At 40.6% G+C, this 13,889-nt stretch overlaps 1 protein-coding gene across 9 annotated transcripts in view; it reads right to left on the bottom strand.

Annotated features, from left to right (window-relative positions):
- Positions 1-13,889, bottom strand: part of PTPRT (protein tyrosine phosphatase receptor type T) — a 446,868-nt gene that overhangs the window by 54,293 nt on the left and 378,686 nt on the right. For 5 of the 9 annotated variants that reach the window (XM_032198172.1, XM_032198173.1, XM_032198174.1 and 2 more), the window contains exons 15-17: positions 11,083-11,148; positions 3,729-3,776; positions 1,151-1,299 (exon numbers count right to left, since the gene is read on the bottom strand). In XM_032198172.1, coding sequence (XP_032054063.1) covers positions 1,151-1,299; positions 3,729-3,776; positions 11,083-11,148 — 263 coding nt within the window. The remainder of the gene's footprint in view (positions 1-1,150; positions 1,300-3,728; positions 3,777-11,082; positions 11,149-13,889) is intronic. The other 4 variants (XM_032198175.1, XM_032198177.1, XM_032198176.1 and 1 more) reach the window with 3 other exon arrangements.

Here is a 13,889-nt window from a genome sequence, read left to right as displayed (position 1 = left end):
GCCTGTTACAATGCTGGCCTCTGCTATCCTGTCTTTCAAAGATATGAGCCACTGACAACTCGTGCTGTCTTCTTTAGAAGATATAGCTACTCAGCACCTGAGAAAATTAGATCTTGACTCAAGTCAATTTAATATCAGAGAGAAGTGTTCACTGCTAGCCTTGACGGTCCCAAACACCTATTTATCCATCTCACAGGTACATTACACAGAGTGACAGTAGCAATGCATGCAGATGGAATTTGACATGACCTACAGAGGGAAAAGAAAAATTCACTCAGCCTGTCCCAATCAATCTGAGATTGCAAAGCAAGGTTTAAATGATAAAAAACTTTTTTTATCACAGGCAAATCCTTGTTAGTAATTAGGGGAAAAACACTTCACTACAGATGCTTAAAAATGACAGAAGAGTTCTAGCACATATTTTGGTTTTAAAGCTGGTCCCTCTTCAAACTATAGGCTAAGTGTCAAAAGAAGGAGTGACATTCCCATAGTGTCTAAGTTAAAATTTATTTAATACCAAAAAGTTTACAAATCCACCATGCAATCCACCATGCACTCAATCTGGATCTAGCAAGGCTAAATTATAACTTTGTGCTGTTTTTTCCCACAGAAGTCTTCCAGCTACAGAGGTCTGCATGTTTTACAAATATTAACTACAATTATTTTTATGGAAGTGATGTGAAAAATAAAGTGAGAACACAGGCAAAAGAAGAAATGCTGTCTTTCCATTTCAGTTCTCTGACCATGAGACCATGCTTTCTTTCATAACAACTTCATACAGAAAATATTACTTCCACCCTAGAAATCTGCTAAGTAATGTAATTCGACTCTTCTACTCACAAAGGAAAAACTATATCTGTATTTCTGAAGAACAAATGATCACATGTCTTTTTGAATGTCTGACGTAGTTTTTAAAACAGACTTTAATCTTGGTAGATTTAGAGTGAGAAGGAATGCTATCCACCCATCTGAGAGTTAAGGTAGGGGCAGTGCGAGAGAATTTCAGACAACTGATTTCTAGCGAGCTTTCACAATGAACCCTCACACTGTCACTCCTAGCTCCTCAGTATTGTGCCCATAGGAATAGGTCCTTTCAAGAACCTAGAGCTCTCCAAAGGGGACATATCCACTGCAAGCAAGTTAAACTTACTGAATCCATTAACATCTTGGCAGCTGGAAGAGAAAGCTTCTTCATTGTGAACAGCACTGAGTTTGGCAGAGGTCTTGTCTGAAGTAGCCACGGGACCCATCTCCCTCTGTGTGCTGGTCTGAGTCTCCTTCTGCTTCTTGGCTAGCTTCCTTTAGGGTGTTTTGAAGAGGGGAGAAATCAAGGTCAGTTTTCCCTCATTAGAAAGAAAACAATGAGAAAATATCTTGAAAAATCACAATTATCCCACTTGGACAGACATGCAGGGCACGTGGCAAACCGCACGAGAGAAAACCCCACAGCTTTTTAATATAAGTGATGTGGAGTACAATAAACGGTGATGCCAGTCCGTGAGCCTAGCTGTCCCTCCCAGTAGCTTATTGTGCACAAGCCTGCATCACCCCAGCAGTAGGAGCACAAGTCACCATTGAAGAGGGTGGCATAAGGAAAGCCCCTGGAGCAGGCGACATCTGCTCCAGGAAGAGCAGAGGACACTGGGCGAAGGCAGTGATCAGAATGGCTCGCTAGGAGGTACACGGGATGTCTGCATCCATCCCACGGGGCCACCTACACCTGGGACTTTCTCTGACGGCTCCGGTGAAGAGTGCGGCCTGACCCTGTGCACAACCTGGTGGCTGGAGCAGGAGTCCTGCCCTGTCCCCGAGCAGGGCACTGAGGGCAGCAGTCTGTACTAGATTTTGACAAACACCCAAACTGCACTGAGGATTGACAGTCAGAGGAAGAGTGGGGCAAGTTAAAGGTTGAAGTAATTTGAAAAATGGCTATGCCCGGAGACGCCTCTGTGTGTACTGGGCCTCTTCTTATTTTGTAGAGAACTCAAAATGCCCCATCCCTGGAAGTGTCTGCCCAGTCCCTGAAGTGTTGTCCCATCCCTGGAAGTGTTTAAGGTTAGGTTGGATGGGACTTTGAGCAACCTGGTCTGGTGGGAGGAGTCCCTGCCTATGGCAGGGGGGTTGGAATTGGATGATCTTTAAGGTCCCTTCCAACCCAAACCATTCTGTGACTGTACGATTCAAAAACATTGGTGAAAGTAGAAACAGTGCCAGCTCCAAAAACAGTAACAAAGCCAAGAACGAGGCTCCTCTTTTGCAAACACAGCTAATAATAAGGAAATGGAGAGAAGCAGAAAAAGTGAGCTGCTAAGCTCTCATTGACATTTGGCCGCCCTGTGCTTCATTCATATCAGAGAGCAAAACTGTTTAAAAATGAATGTGTGACATTCTGCAACCCGCACCTTGCAAAAATATCACACAAATCCCTGGAACCAGCAAAGAACTTTGCTTACATGGCTTCTGTATATAAGAAAATAAAACAAAATAAAAGGGAGAAAAATAGATTACTGTAAGTAGGAGTTTTAGTTTCCTCTTTTCCCCCCTAACTCAAGGAAAAAAAAACACCTAACATCTAAATCATTTTGCAAAGAGGTTTTTTCTTCACTGAGATGACATGCTTACGGTAAGTACTACCCATCTTTTAAACTTCATTAGACTCTTAAAAGGATATTCCTTGCAACATATTTCAACAGGCTTTATTTATTCACAGCACATGTCAGAGTGGCATTTACTAGCAAGTTCAAGCACACAGCTGAGCCCCAGCCCTTCACGAGGTGGGGCAGCTGGGCCAGCAACACTCATTTGCAAGGAAAGGTCAGAGAACTAAAACCTTTGTCCGTGTCTGGAGGAAATGACTATCTTAAGGCAAGCTGCATAATCCAGACCAGGAGAGCACAAAATTGTGGAGAAATGTCTAATGTCTGCTGCAAACTTCTGAACAAACACATCTCTCTCATCTGCTCAGCCAGTTGAGGTTCAGCATTGCGCTTTCAGTTCCAACTCACAGCTATTCAACTTGGGTATGTAATTATAGAGTGCATATTTAGATCTCACAAAATCTCCATGATGTATCCACTTCTGTAGATGAAGATGCAAACAGAGGAACCGGCTTTGAATGATGAAGCAAAAAGCTGGTGTTTAATGATGTTAAAAGCTTTGCTTCCAGTACATAGCAATGCTAGCACAGCCAGATTTATTAGCTATGAGCTACAGCCATGTGAGCCCCCTTTTTTTGTGCTGTGGTACCTGAGGTAACAACAATAGTCTTGGAGTGTATTAACCCTGCTATGCAGTTATTTTAATCCTTTAGATTTGCTAATCATACATGGCTATGTGAATTCTTTGGCAACAGGAGTTAAAATTTCTCAGTGGGAAGCACTAATCCAAAATGCACAAGTCCTTAATAACAAGCACTCTGGACTGCTGGGGTGAGCCATTACACACTACCACTACTGATGTTTAAAAATAGCAAGTCAAAAAGGGTGACTTCCTTATTAAATCCAGATTAAATTATTTGTGGCAGTAATTACCTCTAAGTCCCATTGCTCGGTTTCTTTTCAGAAATGCCAATAAGCTACAAAGAGCTGGAGCTGGCAAACTCCTCTTCTCTTTCAGTGGACAAGCAATAACATTTCTGCATGTTCTACGCAGGAAAAAAATCACCCCAAACCCAAGCCCATGAGTCCCCGAAGGCCTGCTTACAAAAGCCCTGTGCAAAGCAGTTCTACCTGGTCCTGTAGAAGACAGAGAGGCCCCTAAAACATTGGCTTGAATGCCTAAAAAGAAAAGGTGACATGAGTTTAAAGTTCTCGACCTAACTCGCACGCACAAACGGCAGCCTCTCTGCGCAGGCTGCCCACAGGTGGACCAGCTGAAGCTGATGCAAGTTCAGAGAGAAGTGCACAGAAGAAGCCACACGGAAAACTGTTTGGCATCTGACAGCGCTACAATTTGCTTTCGACATGGCGTTATCAGTTTCCACCTTTCTTCCTCTCTCTTCCAAGAATGTAAAAATTCTTCATCTAAATTTAGAGGGAAAAGGAAGACAGATCTCTTTTGAGGATTTCAGAGCTAAGCTTGCCAGACACATCAAGGGGCTCTCAGTTTCTAAATGTGCCTTTTCTGTCTCAGTTACGTGTCTGGATAGAGTGGCAGCACAGGACTAAGCCTATTTGGTCCTTACCATCTTTATAATTCATAGAAAGGATTATAAAATCAAATGACTAGCACTTTCTAGAATGTTAGGGATGTGACTTAAACCCACGGCTAGGTAGAGGTTTATTTGCCAGCATGTCAAAATGTCTTTGGAATTGGAAAAGCATTTATCTGAAAATGCTGTTTCCAAAAATAGGGCACTTCAAGAGATCTCTGTGAATCACTGACAAGCTGCATCAGTGACACGGCTCCTGCTCTCCTTACTGACCAGCTTCCCCTAAACACAACAACGGCAACATCCCGAGGAAACTGCTATCAGTGCATTAGTGTCAATCACAGGCCAGCTGCAGGCTGCCTCGAGCATGTAACCAGCACAGTCTGTCACCAGGCACCGAGAAGACACTTTCTGTCTCATGCATTATGCAGTTGAAAAGGGGAAGAAATAAAGGACTGGGCAGATACTTGGAAGAAGAGTCTGATACAATCAACATAGGGTGAAGAGACTGAAATGTCAAAATGTGAGTACGGCAGTATTAATGGCTGGTTTACATTTAAGCGTAAGGAAAATGTGCCAAGAAGAAAACAAGAATCCATGGATGGGGTTTACTGGGTTGCCCTTTTCAGTTCAAGAGGGTTTGTAAATGCAGAGATGATGGTTATGGGCATTATACACACAAAGGAGTGATGAGACAGAAAGATGCTCAAAGCAGAATAAAAAAAAAAAAAAATGAAACCAGCTGCATAATCAGGCAGTTGAAGCTGACCCAACTAAAGCAAGGACAAGAGCTATTAGCAGTGAACCTAAACTAAATGCAAATTTAGAAAAAAAATTACGATGGAGATTTGATTTAGCTATTTTTGAAACTTCTACTCATCAGTGAATATATATAAAATGCTGAAACACTATATTAAAACTGTGGGGCTTCCAGTTTAACAGTCAAGGAATTCAAACTTAGTATCAAGCTAAAAGCATTTATTACCATAGGCATTGATCAGAAAACTCAAGGAATATTTTCAGTTAGAAGAATTCATAGGATCAGATTCCAGTTTTGCAGAGGCTTGGGTAAACTTTAAGGATTATATTTTTAAAAGCAGCTCTTCTCTAAATTTTTATATCAATTTTACATGCGTGAATGTTAAATCTGTAACTGCCACTCCTAAAAAGCTCTGGTACGTGTACGCTGACAGATTTAATTTTAGATGTTTCACAAGGATGGATTATATATACTATAATGTAGATTTGCATGCACAGGTAATTTAGACATTAGGTATAGAGTATGTAAGTTAAACATGAAATTTCCTCCTACAGACAAAAATTGCATATTGCCCTCATTTCAAATAAGCAATTTAAGAAAGCTACAAAATACAATTCCTATTAGATATTTGTGAGCAGCAGCCTGCTGGGAGTACACACACTATTTATTATGGAACCTGCACAAATGTAGGGCAGAGCCCAACCATGCAAATACCCAGTTAAGAGCCCTAGTTAAACAGCAGATCTACTGAAAAGGATCTCTGCCCCCTTGATCTGTACTAGATCATACGCTCAGCTTGAAAGAACAGTTTCATGTTGGTGCGAAAATAAGGCAGGGATTATACGTGGCTGTGTGGTCTGCAGGACACAGATAATCCTTTTGCTCTGATGCAGGAGCGGTAAAGCCCCCGTTGCAGTACAGCATCCAGTTCTGCACTTCAAAAAGATGTGTACTAAAGGTACATACACAAAAGCAGAACATGAAAGGTAAATCTAGAAAACGTGACCTACAAGCAAAGGCCAAAAGAAGCATGGTTCTTTCATCTAGAGCAAAGATGATGGAATAGAGCTGACAAATCTTCAAATCCATGAGAGGATACCACAGGAAAGTTCTCCCAGTCTATAGGGGCTGGGGGAAAAGGTAATGGGCTTATATTACAGGAAAAGGAGTTCATTTTAGACTTTGGGACAACTATACACCACAGAAACTGCCCAGCACTCAGGCAGGTTGGGCAGGTAGGCTGTGAAATCTTCTGACAGCCAGGCAGGTGGGTGTCTCTCCCTTTCCTGCACTCTGCACTGTCACCTTCATGCTTAAAACCACAGCACATCGCACGCTCCCTTTCTGCCTCCTGTAGAGCAAAGCTCAGAAATTGCCTCTGCTCTAAGGGCACAGGCAGTTCACTGGTTCTCACAGCCTCTGTAAGGGCAAACCCTCCACAATGGAAAGCACAAAGTCAGTTTTGCCTGTTCTTCTTTAGTGTGCACCATGGCAAAGCCTGAGTAGAAGGAATTCACCAAGGCAGAGGCTGTGAGGACTGCGCCACTGCTGCTTACAAGGCAAACGCTACTTGACATGAGAAAGGGCTGCAATGTAGGTATAAGTCCAAAGATGATCTGAACAGTTGTACCTCTGCATATACAAACTCTGCGTCAGGGAAAATGGAGGGCTACACTCTCTAAGCTTTACTTGAGCGAATTAATCACTGTTTGTGGAAGAGCTTTGCTCACAACAATATCAACTTTGGACAAGGCAAGTGTACACGAGAGCCATGCAGAAGAATATACTGATATAAACAGTCAGCAAGCACAGCCCTCTGCAAAGCTGAAGTTTGCACTCACCTCACAGACATGTTTAAATAAATGCTAACATACTTCCTGAATTTTCTTTTAAAATTTGCTTTAATTAGGCCATGGCCACTGATTTATGACTTTGTTCTTCCAGTATCTAATGAGAAAAACAATTTCTTAACATTCTGATTTAGCAAGATGACCTGTGCAGGCAGATCCCACCATCCAGGGAAATATATGGAAATCTTTAGGCATGTAGGTATTTATACAACGGCATACTCATAAATAAATTCAATGTTTTACTTCTTTTCAAATGTCCTACAGGCGGTGGGAATAAATTCAACACAAACTGTTATTTCAGAAAATACAAGTATAAATTCAGCTTGCTAACTTGGACGGAATCTGTCCCATGAAGAGAAACTCCCAGCTGAAACCACCACCACAATTAAAGCTTGTATGAAATTACAATGGGAGTTGAAGTACTCTGGCCAGATCAGGGACAAAGGAAAGCAATGTATTTGCTATTGAGTGCCTTTTCTTATAAATAACATTAAACAGCATTTGCAATATATACATGAATCTACTAATTTCCAGAAACACTTCTATGGTCTGTTAGCACTCTTGATTAAATTTCAGTCTGCAACCATTGCCCAGCTCAGCAGAAGGAAAAAAGCAAACAAACAGAAAACAACAAAAAACAACTGCACACAGAAAATAAAACATTTCCACTCCTTTTCCTGCTGAAGAAATAATAAAGCCTTGATAAGCGTTGCTGCAATGGAAAATACTGTTGTAAAAGAAGTGTCTGTCATTAAATGCAAAACCTCCTTTAAAGCAGATGCAATGCTGCCTATGTTTTATAGCTTCATCTAAGAAAATAAAAAAAAAAAAAACTTTCAGAGGTGGATGGGTTGTTTTGTTATACAGCACATTGTATCTTACAATGCATTAAACTTGCATGCAATGTGTCAGAGAGAGCGATTGTGTAGAAAATCCAGGCAACATTTGTACTGGTGTAAATACAGAGTATTTCAGAATACTCATGCCTCACCACGGTGACAGTGGTGTAAGGAGCATATCAGGACGGGAACTCCAATTTTCCATCTCTCTTTTCCTATCACAAAACCATGAGGACTTAGCCTACTCCATTGGTACAGCAAGTTCTGTCCAAGGATTTCAAAGCATCTGCTACTAACTTCTAGTGATGGGTAGACTGAAGTACCCAAAATGAAGTCAGCCCTGCACGATGACTTAACAAGAGAGGAACAGGGGCTTCCTGGGTTTGTATTTCCACTTTATATGTGTTAAAGATCTTTATGGCCTTCTCTTTCAGTCAGAATAACATCTGTTCCCATATGTTGTAGGCAGCTTTTAATGAAGTGTCGCCATACAAAACTCCCATAATAATTCATCCAATATGCACAAAATAGCTGGAAAAAGCTTCTCATAAGTGGGTAGTTCTGATGGTCTCATTGAAGCAGTGAGTACTTCAAATCTCAGTGGCTTAGATATATCATCAAGAACTGTTAAGAAGAGTTAGGGGTTGGAGATTTACGGTTCCTTAAGAAGAAGAAATGGCAGCGCAGCAGATGACAAAGGGGTAAAAGGAATTACCCTAATGCAAACAAGGATTACTCAAAGAACAAGAAATCTGAAGTCCAGAAACTGAAGCTAAAAATAAAGTGATGTAGTCCATATGGTTGTATTTCAAGGTCTGCCAACAGATCTATTTGAGAACCTGCTTTTCAATACTGTTAACTCATTGAATTCAATTTTGCTTCAGGACAAGGTCATAGCATGGAAGCCAATTCTATTAAAAAAATCTCTATATATACATATTGCTGCTCTTATTTTCACAACACTTCAAATAAACTTAAATCAAACCTCTCTGTTCATAAGAGGCTGTAGCAATTTCTATCAGCTTTTGCTAAGAATTACACAATCCTTAGCAATTTAGGATTTTCATCTGCAATCATAATAAAACACCCTATTTCATGTGAAACTTGAAACATGAAACTCAATAAAACTTCATCTTATGCTCCCTGATGGATTCTCCTGCTTTCTTCCCTGACTTATTGGAATGTCCCTCACATGCTGACAGTTGTTTGGGAGAAAAATAAAGAGTCTGGTTTTGCAGATCAGCGTACAGGCCAAATGCCAATCCAAACCCAAATACTGCCAAGCACAACTTGATGCTGGAAGTATATATCGTGTACAACTATTTGTGTGTTACCCTCTACCACAGAGATGTTCCAGCTAGCAGAGCTCATGCTTGATGTGGTACCTGGGACACTGTAAGCACGGAGCTAAGAATAAGCTCTCTGCAAACAGTTTTGGGTGCAGCACTAGAGATAGTTCCACGATTTCTGCATCCTGAGCTCAAATCTCCATTCAGTGCTTCAGTGAGGTGCTATGAACACGTAAGTTTGCCTGATGACACCTCTGGCTTCCCTGTGCTGTGATATGCTGTGTGGTGCACCTCTGCTTTATTAAATCTTTGCAGCCCACTGCCACTTGCTTCTGCTGCTGCTGAATTTCACTTCAACCTCAGGCTTAGGTTACCTGCAGCCTCTTCACTTTTCCTGAGTCAACCTCCTGTAACCCATGATCCACAGAAGCCACCAAAGGAAGGCAAAGAGACTGCTTAAGAACAGCTTTACTTTCTCTGTTGCAGAGTAATCCTCAGCTGACTACCTAAAGCAACATTGTGGTGCAGTTGTAAAAAGGGGTAATATAGGGCTCTGAAGGTGATTCAAGTTTTTTTTTAAAGGCACACATCTCAAAATATAATTAAGGCAGGAAATGTTCTGACCATATACTGCCTGCAGGAAAAAGACAAAATTGTAATGGTGAAATGGGGACCGCATTTTTCAGGCAATGGTGCTGACTGGTTGTGAGGAAATAACAGTAAAACAGCGCAGACAGAACTTTTTTGATATTCCTGGGAAACATGGAAAGGCTGTGGCAATAACTGCAACTAGCTAGTAGCACCTATATGCTAAAATGTCCTCTACTTTAACACTAAGTTAAACCTCTGTTGAAATCTTTCCATTTGTGGTCAAATTCTATTCTTGGTGAACTAGCGTGGAATCTAGAGAAAATGGAGTTACTCCACATTTACAGTTACGTAACTGGACAAATTCAAGTGTCACTAGGGTGTCTTTTGGGTCCTTACGAACTTCGCAACTCGTGAATGTTCCTCTTTCAATTATTTCTTGATAGGTCATTGAGAAGCAAAACCACTCTAACAGGTGAATAGGGATCCTAATACTTCTTTGCCCTGTTCTTAGGATGGATATAAATTTGACTCTCATGAATAAGAAGTCAACTTCCACTAAAATGGTAGAACATAAATGCATTAATTTCACTGACCTACCAAACAACTTCCAGATGAATTCACAGGATAAAGGCACAAGATCAAGACAAAGATGAACTGCAGAAACAGCCAAAGGAGAAGGCTCCAGGGTGGCAGGCTCAGAGGCCCTGGCAAAACACACGTGGCCCTTTTGACAACTTTGTCTATGCCAGAGCCCTAGAAAGTCAGACAGGTTGCTGCTTTTGAGGGCGATACGGCTGATGGTTGTGAGAGATTGAGAGGAGACCTGTTTCTCTCAGCAGTAACAGTTGCCTTCTCCATCTCTCCCAACTCTCTGGTGACAGCAAAGGCATCCACCTCAATTCTTCAGGACTCCTTCTTCAAATCATTGATCCAGTCCTCCCCTCCTCCTGATCCTCAGACAACTGTTATCGTGGCAGAAACAGCTTGGCCCTGATTACTTTCCAGCCCTTCAACCTTTAGGTAACAGATGGCTCCAGAAAGTACTGGTGTGTGAAGCATTTTCACGTGCCTTAACTGCCCTAATTATGCAGCATTGTCATTAGGACAGGACAGGTGATTTAGATCTGAAAATCTGAACTGCTTCATCATCTATGGGTCTAAAATGGCACTCAGAACCTGGCAGCTCCAGGAACAGGGATATTGGCTGAGATCAAGTCCTAATTGCCAAAAACATTGCATTTTTAAAATACTTATATCCATACCTGAGAAATTCCCCTTTCAGGTGTGAATTTCCCTGCAGTCTGGCTAAATATAGTGGACAATTAAAAAAGGTGCATTTGGGACATTCTGTATTTGTTTTTTAGCATTTGAACATCTATAAATCATAACTGACAAATCTATGGATGTTTGTGGTTGCAGGCATAGTTAAAGATGAAATGGTGAAACAGGGTAAGTACAGTAGCGTGAAAGAAAAATAAAACACAAGCTGCTGGAAAGACAAGATGAAATGGTTAAAGAAGATATAAAAGAAAAGAATACAACAAAGCACAAAATTACCACAGTAAGCATGCTTAAGAAACATCGTCCCCAGCTAGATACTTACAAGTAATAGGAGTAGGAGTATGCATTTCTTCTAAATATTGACGGCCAGTCAGATGAACAAAATATCCAAAATAGGAAAAGAAAGAAGAATACATAATTAGATTTATATGACCTCTTTTTTATTGTTTTTATTCTTATTTTATTAATTTTATTTTTATTCTTATTTTATTATTTTTACTGTTATTATTATTAAAAGAAAATATAAAGTATTTGTGCTGCCACTGGTACTGAGCTTCTTATTTTTCTAAACATTTGTCAGGAGGTGTAGGTCCTGAGGAATGCATGCCAAACTGAAGACAGAGCACACGGGTGCGTTTCCACTTCTGCTACTGACTCACATCACACACATGAATGAATCCCTTCACCAATTTCTTCCTCTACTTTGCCATGTCAATAACACAGATAATGAGACTTACCTTTGCCTATAAAGTGCTTTGAGATTTTTGGAATGGAAAGGATTAACTAAGTGCTATCAATTAAATAACAAGTAGTAAAATGGCAATGTAAAAATATCTCAATTTCAGGATGTTTAGACAATGAACAAATTGTGCAATGATAAACAAAGCTTTGAACTCTAAAATGCAAATAGATCATTAACAATTCAAACACCACTACATATTTATAGATGATCCCTTGGTTATGTATTAGCTTTCTGCATCATTGTGATTTCAGAACATTTTTACACAGCAACATAAAATGAGTCCTGCCAGCCAGTTATAACTTGTTATAACAGTTATAACAGTGATGTCTTCCCTTTTTATAACTTAAGAAGAGCTTATCTAAAAATGCTCTTTTGCAACAGATATAGCACACGTTATTGCAGATTAACAGCAAGGCACAAGGCAGCCTCAACAGTGGTAGTCACAGTCAAGATGGAGAAAAACAATGAGAAACAAAATTCAACCTTTTACATAATTTTGAAGTCCCATCTTTGAAGGGACTTCAAGGGACTACAAATACTAGGAAATGCTTACAAGGATAGACAAAGGATTCGAGTGTTTGCTTTTATGGCTGCTGCGAATACAACTTTCATAAGCACACGTGGAAGCTAGATTCAGCAGGGTTACTCTCTGGGCACAACTGCTCTCTTTGCTATGCACTGACTGAGCATATCACAACTTGCACAATTGGTATTTCTCTTGTTGTTGTTAGAAATACAACCTGCCCCATTTCCTCATACATTCCCAGTCTGCTGTCCCATGAAGAGGTTTCCCCTGGGAAGAAACAGCTGACTACAAGTGTATGAGAGGATTACGCTGAAATGACACAGTCTGTGGTGGTGGCCCTTGCTATAGACCTGAAATTCAGGTCAGATTCCTGATAAATCCCAGCTTACTTGAATGACTGAGTCCAAGATACACCTAAATATATTGCTAACCTAATGCCAGAATCCCCTGAAACTCAGAAATTCTGCACATGACAGCACTGCACCAGTTATGGTGTAGCGATTGCCACTGAGCTACACTGTGTAGTTCTGAGCTCCTCTGAACCTCTTAGCAAAAAGAAAATCACCAGGATGTTGGAAATGATAGTCCACACAGCTAGCCCCACTCCCCTACACACCCCAAAATATTCTTTAATTAAACTCCTCAGCTACACCAGCGTCAGGTTTCACAGAGCCCTCCCAGCTGCAGTCTCTCTGTTGAACATCTCGCTGTACTTTCTGCTTTTCTCATGCTCAGCCACTGGGCATGTGTGATCGCAAGAGACCCACGTCTTGATAAAAAGCTGCATATCCCTCAAGGCTGCTGAGGAAAGCTATGTAAGATTTATTCTGTAAGGACAGGAAACAGAGGAAAGCAAACAAAAGGAGGTTTTTATTTTGGAATTGGACATGCCATTTTGGCTCAAATTCTCCCATAACATGCAACCTAGGAAACGGACTTCCTAGAGAATATTTCAAAGCTGTTAGAACTGGTCAGAATTAGGGATCACTAAAAACACGACTTGATCCTACAATGTACAACACAAGCTGAAGAGCCTGCCTACCACCTGTCTTCAGGAGGGACACAGAAAGGACAGGGGTCTCTGAATGTGCAAATATCCCTACAGTAATTCCACCCTATAGCTTGGATATGTTCTGCTCAAGAGACTCTTGAGTCTTACTTAATTATTTTAAGGTAACAATCTAAATCCTAATCAAGAATAAGGAGCTAAATTTTCATAGAAGGCGCTAATCCTAGACCCTACATAGCCCCAAATCTCCTTTTTTGCTACCAACAGCAGTTTAAAGAAATTTATTTACAGTGCACCCGTGACAGGCTGTCTGATCCAATTTACTCAGTCTTATACTTAAAGGGGTCAGTAGAGACTTTGTCCACTCAAACACACAAGCCTGAAAAGTGTCACATCCTTTACTCCAGGGAAATGTGAGTCACGATTACAGAGGAGTTAAGGCTGTCCAGATGAAATCAGAATTGACCAAAATCTAATCCTTCTGGGGTGCAAAGTCAAAGGGTATTTCCTCCACAAAGAAGGTTATAAATGCCTTGTTTTTCTTGTTTCATCATGTTTTGTTTTTTTTTGTTTTTTTTTTTTTTACTAACCAGTCCTATATAATCTCTTGCGCAAATATGTTTAATTAATACTAAGTACAAACAAACAAGCTCCTTAGAGTATTAGCCATACCTTGATACAACAAAAATAAAGTATTTCAAGGTATTCTGTATCTATCTGCTCATGAAAGGAAGTGGCAGTGTTCAAATGATCACCAACTCACATGCTGGAAATTAACGGGCTCAATTACACCGCAGGAATTTGTATGCCCTTATACATACAGTAATATTGGAGCTGCAAAAATGTAACTCA

Source organism: Aythya fuligula, chromosome 16, assembly GCF_009819795.1.
Source record: "Aythya fuligula isolate bAytFul2 chromosome 16, bAytFul2.pri, whole genome shotgun sequence".
Classification (NCBI taxonomy): Eukaryota; Metazoa; Chordata; class Aves; order Anseriformes; family Anatidae; genus Aythya; species Aythya fuligula.
This window is presented reverse-complemented; position numbering and strand designations above follow the sequence as displayed.